This window comes from Lissotriton helveticus, chromosome 5_1, assembly GCF_964261635.1.
Source record: "Lissotriton helveticus chromosome 5_1, aLisHel1.1, whole genome shotgun sequence".
NCBI classification, from domain to species: domain Eukaryota; kingdom Metazoa; phylum Chordata; class Amphibia; order Caudata; family Salamandridae; genus Lissotriton; species Lissotriton helveticus.
Window position 1 is genome coordinate 1,950,601,373 of NC_136065.1, and position 21,680 is coordinate 1,950,623,052.

Genomic DNA, 21,680 nt, shown 5'->3' on the forward strand with positions numbered 1-21,680 from the left:
TACTGTCAGGTATAGCATGTCCCCTACATGACATAGGCTTGACATACTGCATTCCTGAATACCCTACATATCTACATGACCTGAATCCAGGGATAGGCCCCAACACTCGGACATATCAGTTCTTTGCAATGAGAACTTTCACAAATTTGATACATTAGAAAGAGTTTATAAAACATTCAACCACCAACACACGTTTTAAAATCAGCCTTTTGATGTTTTCATCTGAAAGTGTTTGTTCATACATCTACGACTGGACATCCTATCAAACCTCATAGAATGCTAAAGATCATTTTCTGCATAAGACATAGTGATTTTGAAGTCAGACAGTGCAGGACAGTAACCCAGCTCATAGTTATGGCGTAAGGCACACGCATTATATTCTTTTTTGCCTTCACATCTTGGCTTTTCAGCATCTGACAGAGCCTCATAGTCAAAGGTTCATCCAACTAAAGGGCAATCATCTGCCTGCTAGTGGGTGCATTTTGGGAAAGTACAAGCCAATGTTTATCGTAAAGAGCAAGATCGAATGGATAGTTGAATGAAAATGTTTGCAAAGAGAAGCTCTGTCAAAGAGTACAAGTTCTATGTGTTACAAAGCACAAATCACTACGGGCCCGATTTAGATTTAGGCGAACAGGTAACGCCATCTCTGCCGAAATCTAAATCAGACCCTAAGTGATTTATGCTAGTTTTTCAGGGTACTGGTAAGAATAGTGTGTGAAGGCAACTATACAAAGCGACGTCTGAAGTCATAAGCAATCAAGAAAGTTCCAGCTAGCTATCTGACTCAAAGCCCACTTCACAAAGAAAGTCCCTGCTTGCAATGGACTTAGGATTCAAAGTTGAACAGCTCTGTGTTTACCCAAAAAGGACTATGTATCGAACCCCACTGGAGGAAGTCTGAGATCGTCCAAGACAAACTCTGGTATTGGATACTGGAAGGAGATCTCCTGAGATGGACTCTGGGTCTTCAGCCAGATAAAGGAGATCTGAATCGTTCAGGACAGACTAAGGATGTTTCCTCTGGGAAGAAGCCTGTGTTCGACAATGGACAAATCAGATCTAGCCTTGGGCTAATCATGTCCACGGTCATATTGGACAATTTAGAGATGTTTACTTACAAGAAGGTCCAAAGAACTATGTTATGGACGACGTGCCTTGTGCATGGGATGTACAGGTTCATGGTCAGTCAGAAGTAAAGATGTAGGTTTCCTTTGGACGGATGTCATATGGATGGCCTTTGTGTCTCGCTCCCCAGAGGATGATCTTTGCACATGTATGATTAACAATAAATATAGCTTATAGCAAAATGAACAGCACACCACCACCACCATTTGTCAAATAATCCAAAACTATAATAAATGGATCTAGTAAAATTAAATACAAAAATTAATTGAACTATTACTAGTCTTTCAATCCACACTCATTCACATTGTGAAAAAGCGCATGCATTAAGGTGGAAATTCAAAAATACTGACCTTAAAACTCCAGTAGTTGGGTTGCTAACAAAAATAACAAAAGAAAATACCATTAAGAAACTGTCTGTTATTGAGAATATATATATTTATTAACCGTATGAAGTCCTCTTCCTAAGACAAACTCATCTGGCCTCTATTTTCATGGATAGGATGTTCCAGGACTGTGTAACAGCATCTGGAGTATTCTGAGAATGGGCCATATTGAAAGTAAGTGGCAAATGGAGTCAAGTGCTACAAAGCTGTTACCCAGGCATTTGCAGACTTATGTTGGGTGTAAATCCGCTTTGAGGATGGGTGTCAGACTGCTTTTTGAAAGGTGTGATCTGGTTTGATGATGAATGCCAGAGGAATGGTTGAAAGTTGTGATTTGCCTTGGCACCACCATAACAATCAATTTAACCTCCCAATGTTTGCACCCTCTATTGGAACCTGATTTAGCTCTTACGATGGTTTGGCTAGAGAATAGATATTATTTAAACGTTATATTTGGGGCGAAGGGGTGAAAAATGTATATATTAGTCTAAATATAGTAATGGATTTCACTTTCTAATTTAGAAGGTGCTAAACTCTCATTTGGATTTTAACCAGCAAAAGTGGGATTCTAATCTCTGGTATGATCGGGGTACCATGGTTACTATTTCAAAAGTAGTGTGAGGACCAAGCTTTTTAACTGTATGTGAATAATTTGACTAACTATTGCCTGTCAAAATGGCGGCATGCTTAAAAATCATGGTTTATCAAATAGTAAACCCAATAGGAAAGGATAATAAAAGTATTACATGGGATCAGGGATTAGTGATACATTAAACAAATTGTATTGTACCTTCATTTGGAGGACCTGGGAGAAGAAGACTGACCGTGCCTCAACAGTATACCCAGCACACCCAGAGGATAAGCAATGGGAGCAGGTGCATGTAACCCAAGGGCAAATTAAATTGGGAAACACTTAATATTGAAACTCCCAAAAAGATACCAGATATAAAGATCCACTTTACAGTGATACTGATAAGTTGGACTCTGAACAAGAGACAGAGAAAATACATGAACACTAGTTAGATACAAATAATGTAAAACGAGAAATGTTATGTGCCGAAGTGGCACCAGGGAAGCAAGTCATGGAATAAGGCATATTTTCAGATGAAATACAGAGCCGAAGTTCAGGAATATTGCATATGTAGGGTGGAAGTTCTGGCGAGAGGCAGTACACTGAACCAGACACAAAAAAATTCCTGAAAACCCTTCTGGGAAGAAAGGAAGCCATAACTCCAGGAACAGGTCCATCAAAAGAGATACTATGGACAGTCAAAGCATGAAACAAGTGGTGGGGAATGTCCAGGCTCCAATGCGGACAGAAAGCATGAAATGAGCATGAGGGTTTTTCTATGAAGCACCGATGAGTATTCAAAGCTCATGGCATGCATCCTTACAGGTGATTAAAGGTCCTTCTTTACCTCTTAGTCCTTGCGGTGCCTCCTTCAAAATCGGTTGGAAAATTGATTTTTAAATATAAAAAAAACTATGGTAGCCTTCAGAAAAATGTCACTTTGTTTAAAATCCCTAGACCCCTCATGTATTTCTAACATCCAACTGCCTGTTCTCTTCTTTCTTTTGCCAAGCACACAAAGTTATACCACATGCCCAAAAAATGCCTAGACAAGGGAGTGAGGGCTTAGAATACCCGAATCACAATGGTGGTAATTTTTTACTGCTATGTTTACTGCATGTCCCACTATTTGAGAACGAGTAAATACAAAAGAGGGACAAAAGGAACATTTGTAATCCAGCATATAGTCTGCATAATTTTCTTTTAAAAGTAGCACCACGTTTGCAAAAAATATCCACAGAATGTACTCCACAAAAAAGTGTTTACAGTACCCAATTTAGCAACCCTACAGATTTCTCCTTTATGCAGATGACTTTAGGAAGCCTACATATTTTGTACTGACTCTTCTGGTGCAGTGAGCACCTAGCCTGCCTGCAAGTGGAATTTATGAACAACTGAAGGTCTAATCCCATTTCATAAAGTGAGCAGTGCAGCGTGCTGAGCCCAGTCGAAATAAAATATCTGCATAGATATTCTGTGAAGAAGCTTTTGTTCTTCTGAATGATGTTCACATTAAGCATGGTTGTTTTGTCTGCTTCTTCTGAATGAGAGAAGGAAGGAATTTAAAGGCACACAAATATTTTGCACCCCTCTGTTTAGAGGTAGTTAAAGTGAGGGGTAAAATGTTTGCTAGAGAAGAAATTAGTTACTTCCCTGTAACTTCAGTTCTACAACATTGGTATCTTTTATATATTCACATGCTTGAATCATTCTCTATCATGTGGCGAGGAATCCCCCGTACATTAAAATAGCAGTACATAGTATTAAGTGTGAAACAACAAAATTTGTTTAGTAGCACAACCACCTCTTTTGAAAGAGCCCAAACTTCAGCCAATGAGGTGGAAGTTTCAGCTCTCCCTCTCCACGTAGAGGCCCCCATAGCTCAGATTTCAAAGCACAAGTGTGAGAAGAGTGAATAACGAATAGGTCTCTGACTGGGGAGGAGGGAGGGTCGCATGTGAACATGTAAAATATATCAACATTGGAGAACTGGAGTTACAGGTAAGTAACTAATTTATTCTCCAACATTGGATCTTTATATATTCACATGCTTAAATCAGAATAGCAATCAGAACATATTATAATACATAAAAGAGGGAAGCAAGCTCACCTTTATTGAAATAGGCTTCTCAGGACTGCCTGTCCCACTTGTGCGTCAGCTTCTGTGTCCACGTCTAAACAGTAATGCTTTGTGAACATGTGCCTGCTTTTTCAGGGGACAGCATGGAAGATGTCTTTCATAGGCACATCAGCATAGAGTGCGTAGTGGATGCCATGTTTCTGGTGGAATGGGCCAGTGCACTTCCCTGGAGTGGACACTCGGCCTTGTCATGACAAAAGCTAATGCAAGCTAATAGCCAACAAGCTATCGTGTTTGGACAGAGGATGACCTCTGAGTGGTTGTCCAAAAGACACAAGCAGCTGGTCTGATGTGGGTATGTCATTTGTTTTAGTTATACACAATAGCAACTGATCATGTCAAAAGATTTAGAAAGTGAAAGAGAATAGAATCCTACTGTATATAAAGATATTCTCTCTAAACCAGTTGAATCCAAAGATATTGGGTTTGATGCATCACTCACTTAACCTGGCATGCTTCATCATTGGTGCCTATCCACAGCCAGGAAGGATGGTACTACCAGGGCGGACTCAACCATAAATGGAATCGGGCTGCAAGGGGACACTAAGTATTTCCATGGTGTCCGGTGTTTGATGAATGTGTGACTTAAAGATGGCACCACTCTCAGGAACCGCATGACCATTGAGACCCATAACCAGAGGGAAAATCCTCGTCAGCGTTAGGCCTCAGGAGTGTTCATGGTGTGTGTGCACATAGCAGCTGGGACACACACAATAAAGAACGGACGAAGGCCCCAGACCCGATTGGGCTTTTAGAGTGGGCCGAAACATATTGGCACAAGTGGTATACAACTGAACCATCATTTTCATTAAAACCCAAAATTATTTGTAATTTTAATCATACCCCCAGGTACCCTACAAATAAAGGAAAATCTTTGGGTGTACCTGTGGGTATTTTTAAACATATTTTTCTTCTGGATCTCTGCTTGTCCAGTTTGACAATCTAAGAACTCCCATTCCATTTATGGTTTAGTTCGCCCTGGTGATACCATCCTACCAGGGTGCGGAATTCTGCGTAGCTCGCAGAGATTTTTTACCATTTCGCAGAACTTTGTGTAACGCGACTACGCAAATTCCACCCACCCCTGATCTTATTTGAAGAGGATGATGGCCTTTTGCCGTGTACCAGATACAGAAAGGCTCCCACTTGATATAAGTATTTGTGGTCGTTGGAGCTCTAGCCTGTGCAAAAACATTTCTACCATCTTGCGACAGATCCAAATGACCAAACTCTAAGTGGTCAGGTACAATGTTACAAAGTTCAGCGACTTCTGGTTGTGATGGAGAGCCTATCTGTGGTATCTGGAGAGGATCTCAGGATCTACTTTCAGAGGAATCGGTGGAACTGCTAATAATTTAAGGAAATCGCTGTACCAGCATTTGCGTGGGCACACCACAGCAATAAGGATTAGAGTGCAGTGATCTATCACCTTCCTTCATAACCTGGGGATCAGGGGAAACAGAAGTAAAGGGGAAACATAAGAAAAGATTAAACAACTGATCGAAAAGGCATTGCCCATTGTCTCTAAATGACAAAATCTGCATTTGCTGCTGTTCGGAGTGGTGAGCAGATCAATCGTAGGTCTAACCGATTGATTGAATATATAATGCACTTGTTTTCTGTGCTGTTCCCACTTGTAACACTATGAAAGCTGCCGACTGAGTGCATCTGTCTGATTGTTCTGGTAGCCCGACATGTGTTCCGATGTGTGACGATGTCGATCTCCTGAGAAATGACCTAGTTCCACAGTATTCACGCCTCTTCTGAGAGGGATTTGGACCATGTTCCTTCTTGTTTGATTATGCAGAACATAGATGTTGTGTTGTTTATTATGACTTAGTCTGGCTGACCTGCTAATCTGGGGAGGAACGCTTGCAATCTCAGCTGTATAGCACAGAGTTCCAACACACTGATGTGAGCATCTTCTCTGAATCAGATCGGAAGCTTCTGGTTGAGGGTTCTTGCAGGTGAGCTCCTCATCCGTCCATGGACTCTTCCTTTGGGAGCATAACCCTTTCTGTTATTGGTAGGAATAAAATTCCTTCATTCACATTTTCTGGGATCCTCCACCACAATTAAACTTGCTTCAGATGCCTTGTGACATATACCATAACTTCCCATTAATCTCTGATCTGCTTCTATTGCAGGTTCACATTGTGCTGAACAGGTCTCATTCGGAGCCTGCCAACTGGAATGATGCCTATACATGATGACATTAGACCCCACAGGGACCTGCGTTATCTTACAGTGAATAATTGCTATGCAGAAATACTATTTGTCACTGTTTGCAATTTCCTCACTCTTTCTGATGACAGAAAAGCCATCCCAAATGTGTGGTGAGTATCGCTCCTAGGAACTGGATTTTTGTCTGAGTCTCTAAGGATGATTACTCTCTGTTCAAAGTGAGACCCAAGCTCTAGAAAAGATTGATGCAGGACGTTGCTAAAGCTTTTGGTTCTTCCCTTGATGGTGCTTGGATGAGCCAGTCAGCCAGGTATGGAACCATTTGGTGACCTTCACATCTGAGAAATGCAGCTACTGGAGCAAGACATTTGGTGACTATCTGAGACGCTGATTTGAGAGCAAAGGAAGAGCCTTGAAATGGTAGTGTTGTACCTCTACCAAAAATCGAAGATACCTTCGAGGTTTTCGGGGAATGGGTATGTGGAAGTACACATTCTGAAGATCTAGTGATATCAACGTCCCTTTCCTGCATTAGTATGAGGACTTCTTGCAGAATTATCATCTAAAAATGACTGTTCAACTGTATGAGATCCAGGATTAGTCCTCATTATCACACCTTTTTTATGATTAGGAAAAATCTGGAATAGAACCATTGACTTCTTTGGGATTTGGGTTCAATCCCTATGGCACCACTGAGAAGTATGCACATTTCCTTTGAAACTCTTTTAAATGAAGATGATGTCCTTTTTTGGGTGGGCAACATGGTGGTCTCTGAACAACTCCAACGTATAAAATGAAATGAAAAAGAGTATTTGTAAAGCGCGGTAGCTACCCTGAGGCGTCCTAGCGCTGCGAAACAAACGCGTGAGAGAGGGCAGAGGGGGCCTGTTCTAGTCCTTAAAGAGCTGGGTTTTGAGTCCTTTCCTGAAGGGCAACAAGTTCGATTGCCTACGTAGTTGCAGGGGTAGGGAGTTCCAGATTTTGGCAGTGTTGTAGGAGAAGGAATGTCTACCACATCTGGCCCTCTTGACTCGGGGTACTGTGAGTAGGTGAGAGAGGGTGGATCTGAGTTGTCTATTTGGTTGGTATGGGGTGACCAGTGAGTGGTTGATTATGGCTCATGATTTCCAGAATGCTCGGTGTGCGATGCAGAGGGCTTTGAATGCGACTCGGTCCTTGATGGGGAGCCAATGTAGCTTCCTGAGTTCTCTTTTGACTGATGTATGACATGGAATCTGGAGGAGGGTGCGTGCCGCACAGTTCTGGACAACCTGCAGCTTGTTTAGAGTGGACTGTGGGGCTCCTAGGTAAAGGGCGTTTCCAAAGTCCAAGCGCGACAGGATTAGGCCTTGGATCATGATTTTTCTGCCATTGAATGGTAGGAAGGGGGTAATTTTTCGTATAAGTCTGAGTAGACCGAAGCAGGTGGTTGATAGTTTTGCTGCTTGGTGATTGAAGTTTAGGGATTTATCCAGCCAAATGCCCAGGCTTTTGATAGAGTTCTTGGGCCCCGGAGGGGGTCCAAGGCATGAAGGCCAAAGCTGTTTAATGTTGGGGTTGGGGTGGTGACCTAAAAGCATTAGCTCGGTTGTGTCTCCATTTAGTTTCAGACAGGAAGATGTCATCCAGGAGGTCACTGCCTCGAGGCAGTCCCTAAGATAGCAGGGGGTGGTATGGGACTGACTCAGGGCCACCACTAGCTGGGTGTCGTCCGCATAGGTGATTATTTTTATCCCGAAGGGGCGGACGATCTCCGCTAGGGGGCTCATGTACACATTAAAAAGCGTGGGGCTCAGGGAGGAGCCCTGCGGCACGCTACAATTTAGAGGTTTTTTGGCGGAGGCAGTGTCGCCTTCGAAGACTTGGAAGGATCGCTCCTTTGGGAAGGATGCGAGCCAAGAGATTGCCAGTGATGAGACTCCTAGGTTGGATAGTCATTGTAATAGTATGCTGTGGTTTACAGGGTCGAAGGCGGCACTTAGGTCTAGTAGGATGATGGCTGCTGTGCCTCCCTGATCCGTGATCTTCCGGGCCTCCTCTATCACATTGATGAGTGCAGTCTCGGTTCCGTGCATGGGTCGAAAGCCTGTTTGGGTGGGGTCAATTAGTTGGTGGGTCTCTAAAAATTCTGTCAGAGTCTTATTGACGTGTTTTTCCAATATCTTGCTGAGCCAGGGCAACAGGGATATAGGTCGATAGTTCCCTGGGATATTGGAGTCTAGGTTGGGCTTTTTGAGGAGTTCTTTAACCATGGCCAATTTCCATTGGAGCGGGACAGTTCCGGTGGCTAGTGAGGAGTGAAGTAGTTCTAGAATAGTAGGGAGTGTAGTGTAGTTCCTATCTTCCCAATAGGCTCTGCGCATTGGAATAATACCTACAGCAGTAAAGGCCTAGGCCAGACGTTAACTAGGTCTACTACTGTCGATACTAGACTTAAAGTTTTGGGTTTAGCAGCTTAGCTCAGAGTTCACTAGAAACTTTCTCGAATGTTCAAGGAGGACTTAACTTCCCTGATTAGACAAGAAGGGATTTAGTTTCTGACAACCATAGAACATGACAACTTTGCTCTCCCCTAATCAAGAGTCAATCTCGAGAGTCGTGTGAACAAAAGGCAAATTATTTTACTCAGTCAGTACGTGCATTCTTAGTCTCATCAGAATGTAGAGAAAAGGAAGAGACGGGCGTGTTCAATAAAAAGGTGTTATTTATTGATCAGTCTCTTTTCTCATACAAGAGAAATGGATCGATATTATTGCAATACTTATAGTTAAGTAAAGTGCATACATTAAGAGCAGCAGTATAAAATAATACTGTAAAAACATTGATATGGTTTCTAAGCCATAAGATGTTTAAAATGAATAAAATATATTACATACACATATACATTTGACTAAACGTACTCAACTGGTGTTTCTAGATACGCCTACCCCGTGTACCTGACCTAAGTCTAATACGAGGGCGGGAATAGATAGTTACAGTTTAAGTTAAGTTTGTTTTTGCCAAGTGAATAACTAAAGAATTCTCTGTGAGGGGTTATTCAGTTCTGTACCTGGAAGTTAGGATGAATGAGGAATGGTATCTCTCTCTCTGGTCTCGATATTCCAGGCTGCCTGCGAGGGCTACCCGGAAACGCCGGTGCTGGATTCTCGGCAGGAGAAAGCAGCTTCTCTCAGCGCGTCAGGAAGGCGGGGCTGCTGCCAGCGGGGTCTGCTCTGCTCTTGGCTTCGGCAAGTATGGCTGCTCCGTCTCGTCACCACGCGTGTGTTTGCATATGGCAAGATCGGTAATATTTATACCTTTAAGGTGCCGAGATTGACGTAAGGATGGACATAGATACGTCAATAAAGATGTCATACGATTTGCTCGTTAGCACATTCTTTTACTAAAGTTCTCGGTGAAATCAAAACAATGGCCGCAGGGTTTTGCCCAGGTTGTCATAGGTTTGATTTGTTATGAGAACTCCGTATGCCTTATCAGGGGCTGGAGGAATATCGCTTGTCTAATTAGATCACAAGCGTTATGACCTAATCAGATAACACGTTCCTGTGCCGTAGTGTGACTGCGTCAGATAACGGTATCTGCATCATGGGGGTTTTCTGCCTCATGGGCTGACTGCTAGTTAACTTGTTGGTTTGTTTAACTAGAATAGGGTCAGGAATAGGGGGATCGATTCAGAACCTATAGGAATACATGACACCCACTCCACGCTAACTATGGACATATTTACTAATCTAGGCATAGTATAACATAGTACAACATACTATAGAGTAGTGTGTATATCTTACCACCCCAAAATACATAAATGCATTTTGAAATTCTTCAAATATACTGAAAAATTGCAGACATATATATTGTATGCACTCAAGCTGTAGAATAATGCCAAAGTAATCGCATTTGTATACATTATTGCTCGTTTGGTATATGAGAATTACACATGAAATGGTTTCTTAAATACAGAAAAAAGATTCGAGACCATTCCATCACAGAATAAAATATTTATGAACATACCAGCGGGCAGCTAAAGTCTATAAAGTATCTAAAAAATAGAAATCTTAGTTCTTTAGGAATAGTTTCTTACTTTAAGCAGAAGATAAGTGTCCCGAAAAACCGAAAAAATGAATTGGGGCTTCTGAAAGAGTTGCTGTCCGTGAACTGGAGTGAAAAATAGTTCATGTGACTTTATTATTTAAAGTTGAAGGCCGAATTCAGGGAACGCCGTGTGCGAGCTTGCTCAAAAGTCTCTATTTCTGTTCGGGTGAGAACATCATATCATTTAGGCTTTCGAAAAAACTGTCAACAGCTTCCTGGGAAAGTTCCACTAACTCGGAAATAGGTGTAATCATGCATTCTTGTGCATGATTGTCTCCATTGACATTCTGATTCGCATTGCTGACAGAAGGTCGTACCTGTTCGATGCTGCTTTCATCTTGAACTTCACTACCCATCAATCGTAGTGGTGAAGCTTCCACGAATGCCGTCATCAGGATTGGTAGCATTTCGAGGGCAGCACAAAGCATGAACCTTGATCGGGCTCAACAATGTTTCTGCATCCATCGGCGCATCCGATTGTAGCGTCAGACAGGTGTCTAACACGCATTCTTCTCCGCATAGCAGACACCTCAATACAGGTAAAACACATCTTTGCCACATTGGTCGAAATGATAGAAACCAAGTCATGTTCAGGTCTCTAAGCCGGGAGAGTCCCAGGATTTTTGATATCCGGTCCCGGTATCCAATGGCTAGGATTGTTTCTTCCCTTGTCGCAAGAGTTTTGTCTGTGACATGGGTTGCCATAACGAAAAATAAGGACTAAGAATAGGATTCCTGCAATTAGTCCCAAGATCAGGGGAAGTCCGCCAAAAATCGAATGGACGAAATCTGGAAAAATACCCAGTATGGCTTTGAATGGTGTTAATGCCATCGAAAATACTGTCTTAAATACCTTTGAGACCCCATTGGTATCAGAAATATTTAAGATTTCATTCAGGATTTCCGCGAAATGTACGGGGGAATTAGTTGATAATAATGTATGTATCTCTGCAGTCGTCCTTGCGACTTGTAGATCATACGTTTCTTTTGATGACGAGAGCCTGGTAGGCGTCTGAAGAAGCACTGTTTTCATTCTGCTTAAAGTATCTATTCGAATAGAAGTAATTTTCAAATCGGGCCATGCCCTTGCCTCCCTGTCTGGGAAGGAGCTGGGGAACAACGAGCGTCCACAGCACTTGACCTTCGCAGTCGTAGTTACTAGATAAGGAGTCCCGGGCATAAGACTACAACATCTGCGGTCTACAATTAGAATGTAACTCCCATTATAGAGTCTTTGAAAGAATGGTTCTATTTCTGTTGCAGGTGCGCATTGTTGGTGACATGAAAGGTTGTATGAATTCCCTTCACAGGCTCCATGCAAACTAATTCCGTTACACAGAAGTGTGCCACTTAGTGACATCGCACAATTGTTGCCACTAAGAAACACTTTCTGTCCTTTATTACTGACACATGCATGTGAATAGGGCAGGTTCCATGTTGTTTTAAGGTACCCCTTTCCCAATTTCTCGTACATGCCAGCCTGTATATATTTTTGGCAGTATTGAAACCTGAAGGTTGAGATTGGAATATTTATTATCCCATGTATTATCCATTCACTGACAGGTCGTTCTGACATTGTCATTGGTAATCTTTCTAGTTTTTCAATGCTCAAGATTGTATAATCAGCACCCTTTTGTGCCATACCGATTTGTCTATCAGTAAGGTTAAAGATTTGGAATAATGACGTTGTGTTGATTAGACGCCAAGGCACATAGCCTGAACGCAGATTTTGTAACGTCCAGCCAAGCTGTACAATAGAACGCAATTGTGACTGACCATGTTGTAATAACAGTAAGTCTTGCGATAATATGTCGATTGCTGAAGACACAATGCTGTCCAAAGAAAAAATTCTGGAGGACAGAGTCATTAACCCATTGTCCACTACAGAAAGTAATTTTTCCAAATTAATACGGTAAATTTCCCGTATTCTCTCTGCTGTTTCAATTTGAGTAACCTTCCAGGCCTCATTGTATGCTGCATATACAGAGGCTGCTATGAAACGCTTTTGACGCTGTTTGCGTGGTCCCAAAGTAAAATCACGCAAGTCAGCACCATCAGTAAGTAAAGTTAGGTGTTGCTTAATTTCTGCCAGTGTGGAAGTTTGTAGCCATTGAAGGCATAATTTGCCCACACTGTAGGTTGTTATTATCCCTGGGTGATGTCTTTGAGGATATCTAGGGTCTGGCCTGGTCATTTTGAACCCCTGTGTTTTGTTCAGGAATCTGTCTTGACAGTTATTAGTATCTGTGGGCCAGATCAACCACTGTTTCCAATCAGGATGTGTTCTGTTTTGGTTTAATATATGGTTTACGTCTATCTCTTCATCTGTATCAGAGTTATTGCTAAACATTGTTGGCTTTGGAATAGACGGTTTATTTAAATCTTTGATTTTGGCTAGGCCAAGACAGGTGGTTTGTTGAACAGTGTCATTTAAAAATATCATTTGTTCTAGGATCATGCAGGCTCTAAACAAAGCTTCTATACCCTGTACTTGCCATTCTTTTGTACCCCAAACACTTTTCAATTCAACATTTTTGTCCCAATATTCAAAACCAAAAGTATTCATTTTTTCAAAGAATGAGTCTGAATATAACAATTTTGTGTTGGTTATCATGGTCTTGGTCCCTGTTTTGTTTGACAATTTAAAATAAAATGTTTCAGCATTACTTGTGTTAAAACCTGAAAAATATGAATATTTGTCGTAAACGGTTCTTGAGCTCCCTTTTGGAGGTGTTGCACAATGTTCCCATTGATTATAATTTAAAACATTTCTAGGTTGTGCAGATCTATGTAAAAACTGGTTACCATAGTGGTTATAGCAATACATACTATCATAATTTGTAGAACCCTGCAAATAATCATGTTTGGTAAATTTAGCAGACATTACTAAGTCAGACATCATATTATTAATGCTTTCGAAGTCCCAATCATCAGCAAATGAGTTTGGTTTTGCAAAGTCACTCAATGAGATCTTAATTTGGTGTGGATATTTCAGGATCTCGACCGGACCATAAATTTCATAGTCAGTGTTGTCCCAGGCTACCCCACCCGGTATCGGATTGGCTGTGAAGTTGGCTGAAGAAAGTTCTCTTTTCTCGACGTGTGAGGATGTGTGTGGTTTGAGGATCAAGTTGATTTTCTGACTTGCTGTGTCCATTTTAGCATATTTTCCCTCAATGAAGCGTCCCAAAGTAAGTACCATGATGAGCCAAAGTATGAGGATAAATGCACCAAAACCCACCCAAAATTCAATCCATGGAGAAATCAGATATGTTTCTTTCAGTTGTTTCAAAAGTTCCTTAGCTTTATCTTTAAAGGTTTTTGATGATGGCTGTGTCTTTGATTCACTGAAGCCTTCAGAGGAATCATCGAAGTTTATGAAGTAGCCGGATGCAGTTCTGTCAATTGTTCCAATTGGTTCAGGATTTCTGTTTCTTGCATTTTCACTTGTTACTTCTTTATAGATTGGTGTGTTTCTGCTAAATGTTTTTATTTGGGTTTTCAGAGGTCTGAGTTCTATTGCATTGCTGCATAGTCCTTGTTGTTCTTCTGTAGGCGTTTCGAATGTGATGAGCCTCTTTGTTAGGACCTCTGTACTGGTAGCAAACCTTGGTGTTCTGCTACTTATTGGGAGTCCACTTGGCCTACTGTTTGTTATCGGCCACATGTTGTGGTTTTACCAGGTCGATTGATACAACTCGGTTCTCCTTTTTTCCAGCAAGTGGCGGTAGTACAACTGATCTTGTCCCGTTGACAGACAAGACAGGAACTGCTTTTCTGTAAGAAGGCCCAAATTCCTTCTTTACCGCGATCTTTTCCCTGACTAGATCCCCGACTTTTGGAATCCAGACAAATCTTGCTGGGACAGGTGGTGGTTCTTCAGTGGTTGTTGGCTGTTGTTTCAACTTTATGTTGCTCAGGTCTTTTCTTGTTTTGTTTAAGTCCTGCAAAATAGCCAAACGGTCTTTGATATCAAAGGTTTTTTCTTTCACCACTGATGTCTGACTATCAATGTCAGAGATCATCATCCTAGTTCCAAATAATAATTCGTACGCACTGAATCCCTTCAGAGAATTTCTTGGCAAGTTATTGAGACTACGTTGGACACTTATTAGATGTTTGACCCACCCAGCTCCCGTACCTAATACCTTCGCCGTTATAGATTGCTTTATGTCACGGTTTTTTCTTTCAACAATTCCGTTCTCCTCAGGGTGAAATGGACAAGAGTACCGCAATTGCACGCCCATGCTGACCATGGCCTCCTTATAAGCCCGAGAGCTAAAAGCAGGACCATTGTCCGAATGCAGCATGCCAATTGAGTATGTGCCGATAAAGACTCGCAAATCTTTTATAACAGTTCTGGCGTCAGCCGTTCGCTGGGGCCACATCCATATGAATCTCGTGCATGAATCCACTGCGACCAAGATATATTTATAGTTACCATCCCTTTGTAAGGGACCGCAGTGGTCTAGATAAACACATGCTAATGGTTTATCCGAGATTAGAAGGGGCGTCTGAGCTGGACGTCTCACCGTTGATACTTTCATTCTTTGACATATTTCACATTCTAGAACATAGTTCCTTGTTTGTCTTCTCATTTGTGGCCACCAGTATCTCTGTTTTAATAATGATACTGTGGCTGAGACGCCAGCATGTATAGAAGCAAGCCCTTCGTGTGCCGCTATTATTAGTCCTAACCTATGTTCCATGTTTGGAATTGCCCTATCCCCCACTCCAGGGATTCGAGCAAAAGGAACATTGTTTGCATCAGTTATGTATGAGTATTTTACTGGAAAGCCTTTAGGGAGTGGTTCTATCGAATCCTTTTCTGAAGCGCTGACAGCTTGTAATATTTCGCTGTCTGTTTTTGTTTTTGACTGGGTGACGGCAGCTACGGAAGCCGTTTGCACAGCTGCCTTCGCGGCCTCATCAGCCAATGAATTCCCTGCAACGTGAATGCCATCACGTTGATGACTCAGTGTATGTATCACGTGAGTCTTTGGTAGTTCTTTTTGTAAAAGAACTACTTGTTCCCAGAGCATTTTATGCTTGATTGTGCCACCTTTCGCATCCTTGAAACCATTCTGAAGCCAGATCTGCAAGTATTCATTGTAAGATTGAACGCAATAATACGAATCGCACACTATGAGTGTGGGGAATTCTCGATCGGTATTTTCAAGCGCCATCTTGAACGCCAGTAGTTCAGCTCGCTGAGCTGTACAATCTCCTAAAGATTGTGTTTTAGTGATTGCTGGTTTAAATTTTCCTTCGTGCCAGCGACCTTTAACGATCGCGCACGCAGCACTGTAAGCTTGCTTACCCCCCACTGCGGGTTGTGCTGATCCGTCTGTATATATTATACAGCCGTAGTGGTCTAGAGGCAGAATTTCGGTCGGCGGAGGACATTCAAATTCATATTGGAGAAATTCTTGTGTTTTTAAGTAAGGATCAAATTCGTACGCCACGTCTGTTGCAGCAAGAGAATTAGCCCATTGTATCCATCTCGGATGGAGTGCTTTAGCATTTGGAATGCTTGCCTTTGTTACCATCCCAGTTCTTTTTTGGTGAATTATTATTAAAAAATATTTTTTCTGGACTTTCAGTCAGTTGTGGTTTTACTGGTATTCCACCTAAACTATCTCTACCTAGTTCCTCATAGGATTTTTCTATGATTCTGGCAATTTCCGCTGGTTGGTCTGCTATATCTGTCTCTTTTAACCTCTGGCGGATCGCCACGTTTGCTGCTTCACCTTTTATGTTGGCTAATAATATAGCCGAGACCTGCTTGAAGTCTTTCAGTAATTTCATACCAAGAGTTAAAGCAGGTTCTGGACCGTATTCGTCTTGAATTTGTTTTAGCACATCTGGTATCCCCGAAATGGATGGAACACCGTGCGTTTTTGTGTAGATGGAAGCAAAGACTGTACCCCAAGTGTCACAGTCCTCTATGTGTGGTGTGATTCCCATTGGGAGACAGATAGTCAGAATCCTGTGTTTTTCTAGCGGGGTGGTGTCAGGAAACACCGCCTCTATTTGGGTAATTTTCTGTGCCAACCAGAATGGTATTTGTTCCCGTTTAGCCGGTACTTTACCTAGGCAGGATTGGATGTTCTGTGGTGTAATTTTATTTGTGTTCCCCTGGTGAGGGGTCAGCTGTGGAAGTTTAATCGCTGGCTGAATTGTTGAAGTCCGCATCACATACTGAACTAATTGTCTATGAATTTTTATTAATTGTTTTAGCTGTGTTAAAAGGTTTGGTGCAGACATCCCATCGATGTCTGGATGTGGTGTGTATCCGGCCAGGACCGGCCACGTTGCTCCTGGTCTACCTAAAGGACCGAGCCTGGTGATGTGATTGTTATGTTTTAGGGCGCCATCAAATAAGAGCAAATGCTCTTGGAATTTGAGTGGTACTTCCACCTCCTCGAAAGGAGTGTACTCATTAGGAGGTTCCTCTATTTTGTAATAGTGGAAGTACTTTGTTACAGCATTTGCTGCTGGAAAATGTATCCATGAATAGTATACCTCTGTCTGCCGATATTCGTGTGCCTCAATTACGAATATGACTGTACCACCTCTAGGTGTCAGTCCATTTTCTATAAGTTTTAAGGTTATAGATTTTCTTTTAATGACCGGGATGAGTATCATCTCCGGGTCTGCATTTTGTAGTGCAGTATCAGCTTCTGCTATGTCAGCTGCTAATCTAACTGCCTCCCTTTCTTCATCACTGTCTGCCATTTTACCGACAGGATGGTTATTTTGTTTGTTTGCAGATCAGGTTTCTTATGGAAACAAAGATTAGATGCACAATATTTTGGAACTGTTTATCCTTCAACGTTGACTATACCAAGAACCATACATAGGAGTTCCCTCCTGCGAGGTCTGGCGGATATAACCTTTCACCCACTCCAGACGTCTTTGGAGTATTTGGGAAAAGGGGTCTGAGTGAGAAAGCACGACTGAGTTACTCTAAATGTCTTACGTTAGTTTTATCGCCCTTTCCAAACGCGTTGGGCGCCATGTAGTGTAGTTCCTATCTTCCCAATAGGCTCTGCGCATTGGAATAATACCTACAGCAGTAAAGGCCTAGGCCAGACGTTAACTAGGTCTACTACTGTCGATACTAGACTTAAAGTTTTGGGTTTGCCAGCTTAGCTCAGAGTTCACTAGAAACTTTCTCGAATGTTCAAGGAGGACTTAACTTCCCTGATTAGACAAGAAGGGATTTAGTTTCTGACAACCATAGAACATGACAACTTTGCTCTCCCCTAATCAAGAGTCAATCTCGAGAGTCGTGTGAACAAAAGGCAAATTATTTTACTCAGTCAGTACGTGCATTCTTAGTCTCATCAGAATGTAGAGAAAAGGAAGAGACGGGCGTGTTCAATAAAAAGGTGTTATTTATTGATCAGTCTCTTTTCTCATACAAGAGAAATGGATCGATATTATTGCAATACTTATAGTTAAGTAAAGTGCATACATTAAGAGCAGCAGTATAAAATAATACTGTAAAAACATTGATATGGTTTCTAAGCCATAAGATGTTTAAAATGAATAAAATATATTACATACACATATACATTTGACTAAACGTACTCAACTGGTGTTTCTAGATACGCCTACCCCGTGTACCTGACCTAAGTCTAATACGAGGGCGGGAATAGATAGTTACAGTTTAAGTTAAGTTTGTTTTTGCCAAGTGAATAACTAAAGAATTCTCTGTGAGGGGTTATTCAGTTCTGTACCTGGAAGTTAGGATGAATGAGGAATGGTATCTCTCTCTCTGGTCTCGATATTCCAGGCTGCCTGCGAGGGCTACCCGGAAACGCCGGTGCTGGATTCTCGGCAGGAGAAAGCAGCTTCTCTCAGCGCGTCAGGAAGGCGGGGCTGCTGCCAGCGGGGTCTGCTCTGCTCTTGGCTTCGGCAAGTATGGCTGCTCCGTCCCGTCACCACGCGTGTGTTTGCATATGGCAAGATCGGTAATATTTATACCTTTAAGGTGCCGAGATTGACGTAAGGATGGACATAGATACGCCAATAAAGATGTCATACGATTTGCTCGTTAGCACATTCTTTTACTAAAGTTCTCGGTGAAATCAAAACAATGGCCGCAGGGTTTTGCCCAGGTTGTCATAGGTTTGATTTGTTATGAGAACTCCGTATGCCTTATCAGGGGCTGGAGGAATATCGCTTGTCTAATTAGATCGCAAGCGTTATGACCTAATCAGATAACACGTTCCTGTGCCGTAGTGTGACTGCGTCAGATAACGGTATCTGCATCATGGGGGTTTTCTGCCTCATGGGCTGACTGCTAGTTAACTTGTTGGTTTGTTTAACTAGAATAGGGTCAGGAATAGGGGGATCGATTCAGAACCTATAGGAATACATGACAGGAGGATGTGCGTTGTGACTGCCAGCAGAGACCGTGGTGGTGCAGGGTCGTTAGGGGATCCGGATTTTACCAGATGCATGATGGATTGTAGTGATGGTAGGTCAAGTGGGGAAAGGTTAGCAAGTATCGCTAGGTTCGGTGTGGGTGGCTGAGGTTCGAGGGGCGGGGTTGGTGAAGTTGATGGAGTTGGGGCTTGTGTGGGGGGAAGGAGGTGTAGATGTTTTGTATTTTACTATGGAAGAATTCTGCCAGATCGTCGCAGCGGGCTTGAGGGTTGATGGGGGTTTGAGGTTTTTCTGGAGGTTTGAGGAGAGATTTTGCGATTTTGTAGATTTCTCTGGGTTTGGATGCAGCTGCATTTATTTTGTTCTCATAGAACGTGGCTTGCGCTGTTCTGATTTTATTTTTGTAAGTTCTCATCGCGGCCCTGTATGCCATTTTCCTGGGAAGGGAGTAGTCTCACCGCCAGACTCTCTCTAGTTTTTTGCAGTGGCGTTTCTTTTCTCGTAGGTCAAGGGAGTACCAGGGGGCGGTCTTGGAGGTGTGCTTTGGGTTTGTGGCAATAATGGGGAGAACGGAATCTAGGGAGTTAGAGATCCACTTGTTGAAGTTGTCATTGGCTAAGGAGGGATCTGCATTGTGGGGAGGTTTGAGTGAATCTAGAGATAATGTCCATTCTGCTAGGGGGAGTTTGGACCAGTTACGTTCCTTCCGGGTGGTGGTGTTGGTTGCTTGATAGGGGGCTGGGCAATTCCAAGAGGCCGGGATTAGAAAGTGGTCAGTCCAGGGCAGGGATAGAGGATTTCCTGCCGAAAGATCTGGACAGTTGGTGAAGATAGGGTCTAGGAGGTGGCCTTTAGAATGAGTAGGTTCTAGCACTAGTTATTGGAGCTGCAGTGCAGCCAGACTGGAAATTATTTCTGAGGTATCGTTGTCGGAAGCATTATCAAGATGGATGTTCAGGTCTCACATTAGGGTAAAATTGGCGGAGCTGCATACTAGGTTGGCTATGGAGGGTGATAGGGAGTCAAGGAACTTCCCCTGAGTTCCAGGGGGACAATAGATAAGTATTACAGACAGGGTGCTTGTGGGGGATAAGTCTAATGCGAATAAAAGGCTTTCGCAGTTGGGGATAGGGTGATGGGAGCTGCGTCAGCTGTAGCAATCTTTGTAGATGATCGCTAGGCCGCCCCCTCTTCCAGTTGTACGGTCTGCTCGTACCATTTGGTATCCATTAGGTAGAGCCTGGACGATGTCGGGGTCTGAGTCATGGTGGAGTCAAGTTTCGGTTAGAAACAGGGCGTCAGGATTGTGTTCTTCTAGTAAAAGTGAGATCTCGTTGTGTGTTTTGGGAGGGATCTGCAGTTTAGAAGGAGGATACTTTGCAGGGTCGATTTGATTGTGGGGGCGGGGGAAGGCTGTAATCCACAGTGAGGGCACGTTAGGTTCTGAAGTGATGGGTTCCATTTCGTGGAGCAAGTGGGGGCTCTTCCTTTAAGTTTGTGAAGTGCCTCGGAGCTGTATCTTCTGGGTGTGGTAGAAGGAAGGGCAGGGGTTGTGGCCCCTGGCCCCGGTCGGCTGCGGACGGGCGCAGATGGGCTTGCCTTTGGCGCGCCAGCGGCGCGCCCGATGCGCGCGACAGCTGGCATCTGATTGAAATAGAGGACGGGGCTCTAGGTCACGTGACCGTCGGAGCTCCGCCTCTCTAAGTCTCACCGGTAGTCAGGCAGGAAAATGGTTCCTAGGCTACGACACCCTCCACATCAATCAGGCGGTTGAGCCTGCGGTAGACCGGGGTGAGTGCAAGTGACTTTAAAAGTTGAATTTTGTGCAGGTGAGTTTAAAAACAAAGTGCCTACAGCAAGCGGCGTTTCTTAGCTGTTTTCGGAGGTTTGCAGGAGATTTTAAAAACAAACAAAGCGCCTAGAACAAGCGGCGTTTCTTTAGCTGTTTTCTGGACTTACAGTGCTTGTGTGCACTCAGCGCGCGTCTGCAGCGAGGGGCAGCCAGCATCCGATTGAAATAGAGGAAGGAGCTCTAGGTCACGTGACCGTTGGAGCTCCGCCTCTCTAAGTCTCACCGGTAGTCAGGCAGGAAAAGGGTTCCTAGGCTATGTCACCCTCCACATCAATCAGGCGGTTGAGACTGCGGTGGACCGGGGTGAGTGCAAGTGACTTTAAAAGTTGAATTTTGTGCAGGTGAGTTTAAAAACAAAGCGCCTACAGCAAGCGGCATTTCTTAGCTGTTTTCGGAGGTTTGCAGGTGATTTTAAAAACAAACAAAGCGCCTAGAACAAGCGGCGTTTCTTTAGCTGTTTTCTGGACTTACAGTGCTCGTGTGCACTCAGCGCGCGTCTGCAGCGAGGTGCAGCCAGCATCCGATTGAAATAGAGGACGGGGCTCTAGGTCACATGACCGTCGGAGCTCCGCCTCCTTAAGTCTCACCGGTAGTCAGGCAGGAAATGGGTTCCTAGGCTACGTCACCCTCCACATCAATCAGGCGGTTGAGCCTGCGGTGGACCGGGGTGAGTGCAAGTGACTTTAAACGTTGAATTTTGTGCAGGTGAGTTTAAAAACAAAGCGCCTACAGCAAGCGGCGTTTCTTAGCTGTTTTCGGAGGTTTGCAGGTGATTTTAAAAACAAACAAAGCGCCTAGAACAAGCGGCGTTTCTTTAGCTGTTTTCTGGACTTACAGTGCTCGTGTGCACTCAGCGCGCGTCTGCCTGTAGGAATAATTTGACCTGTAGGAATAATTTGCCTCACATATTTGTCTGATGTTATAGTCTCCAAGCTG

At 43.1% G+C, this 21,680-nt stretch overlaps 1 protein-coding gene across 2 annotated transcripts in view; it reads right to left on the reverse strand.

Moving 5' to 3' along the window:
* Positions 1 to 21,680, reverse strand: part of SRCIN1 (SRC kinase signaling inhibitor 1) — an 808,310-nt gene that overhangs the window by 650,615 nt on the left and 136,015 nt on the right. For both annotated transcript variants that reach the window (XM_078645611.1, XM_078645612.1), the window contains exon 3: positions 1,479 to 1,502. In XM_078645611.1, coding sequence (XP_078501737.1) covers positions 1,479 to 1,502 — 24 coding nt within the window. The remainder of the gene's footprint in view (positions 1 to 1,478; positions 1,503 to 21,680) is intronic.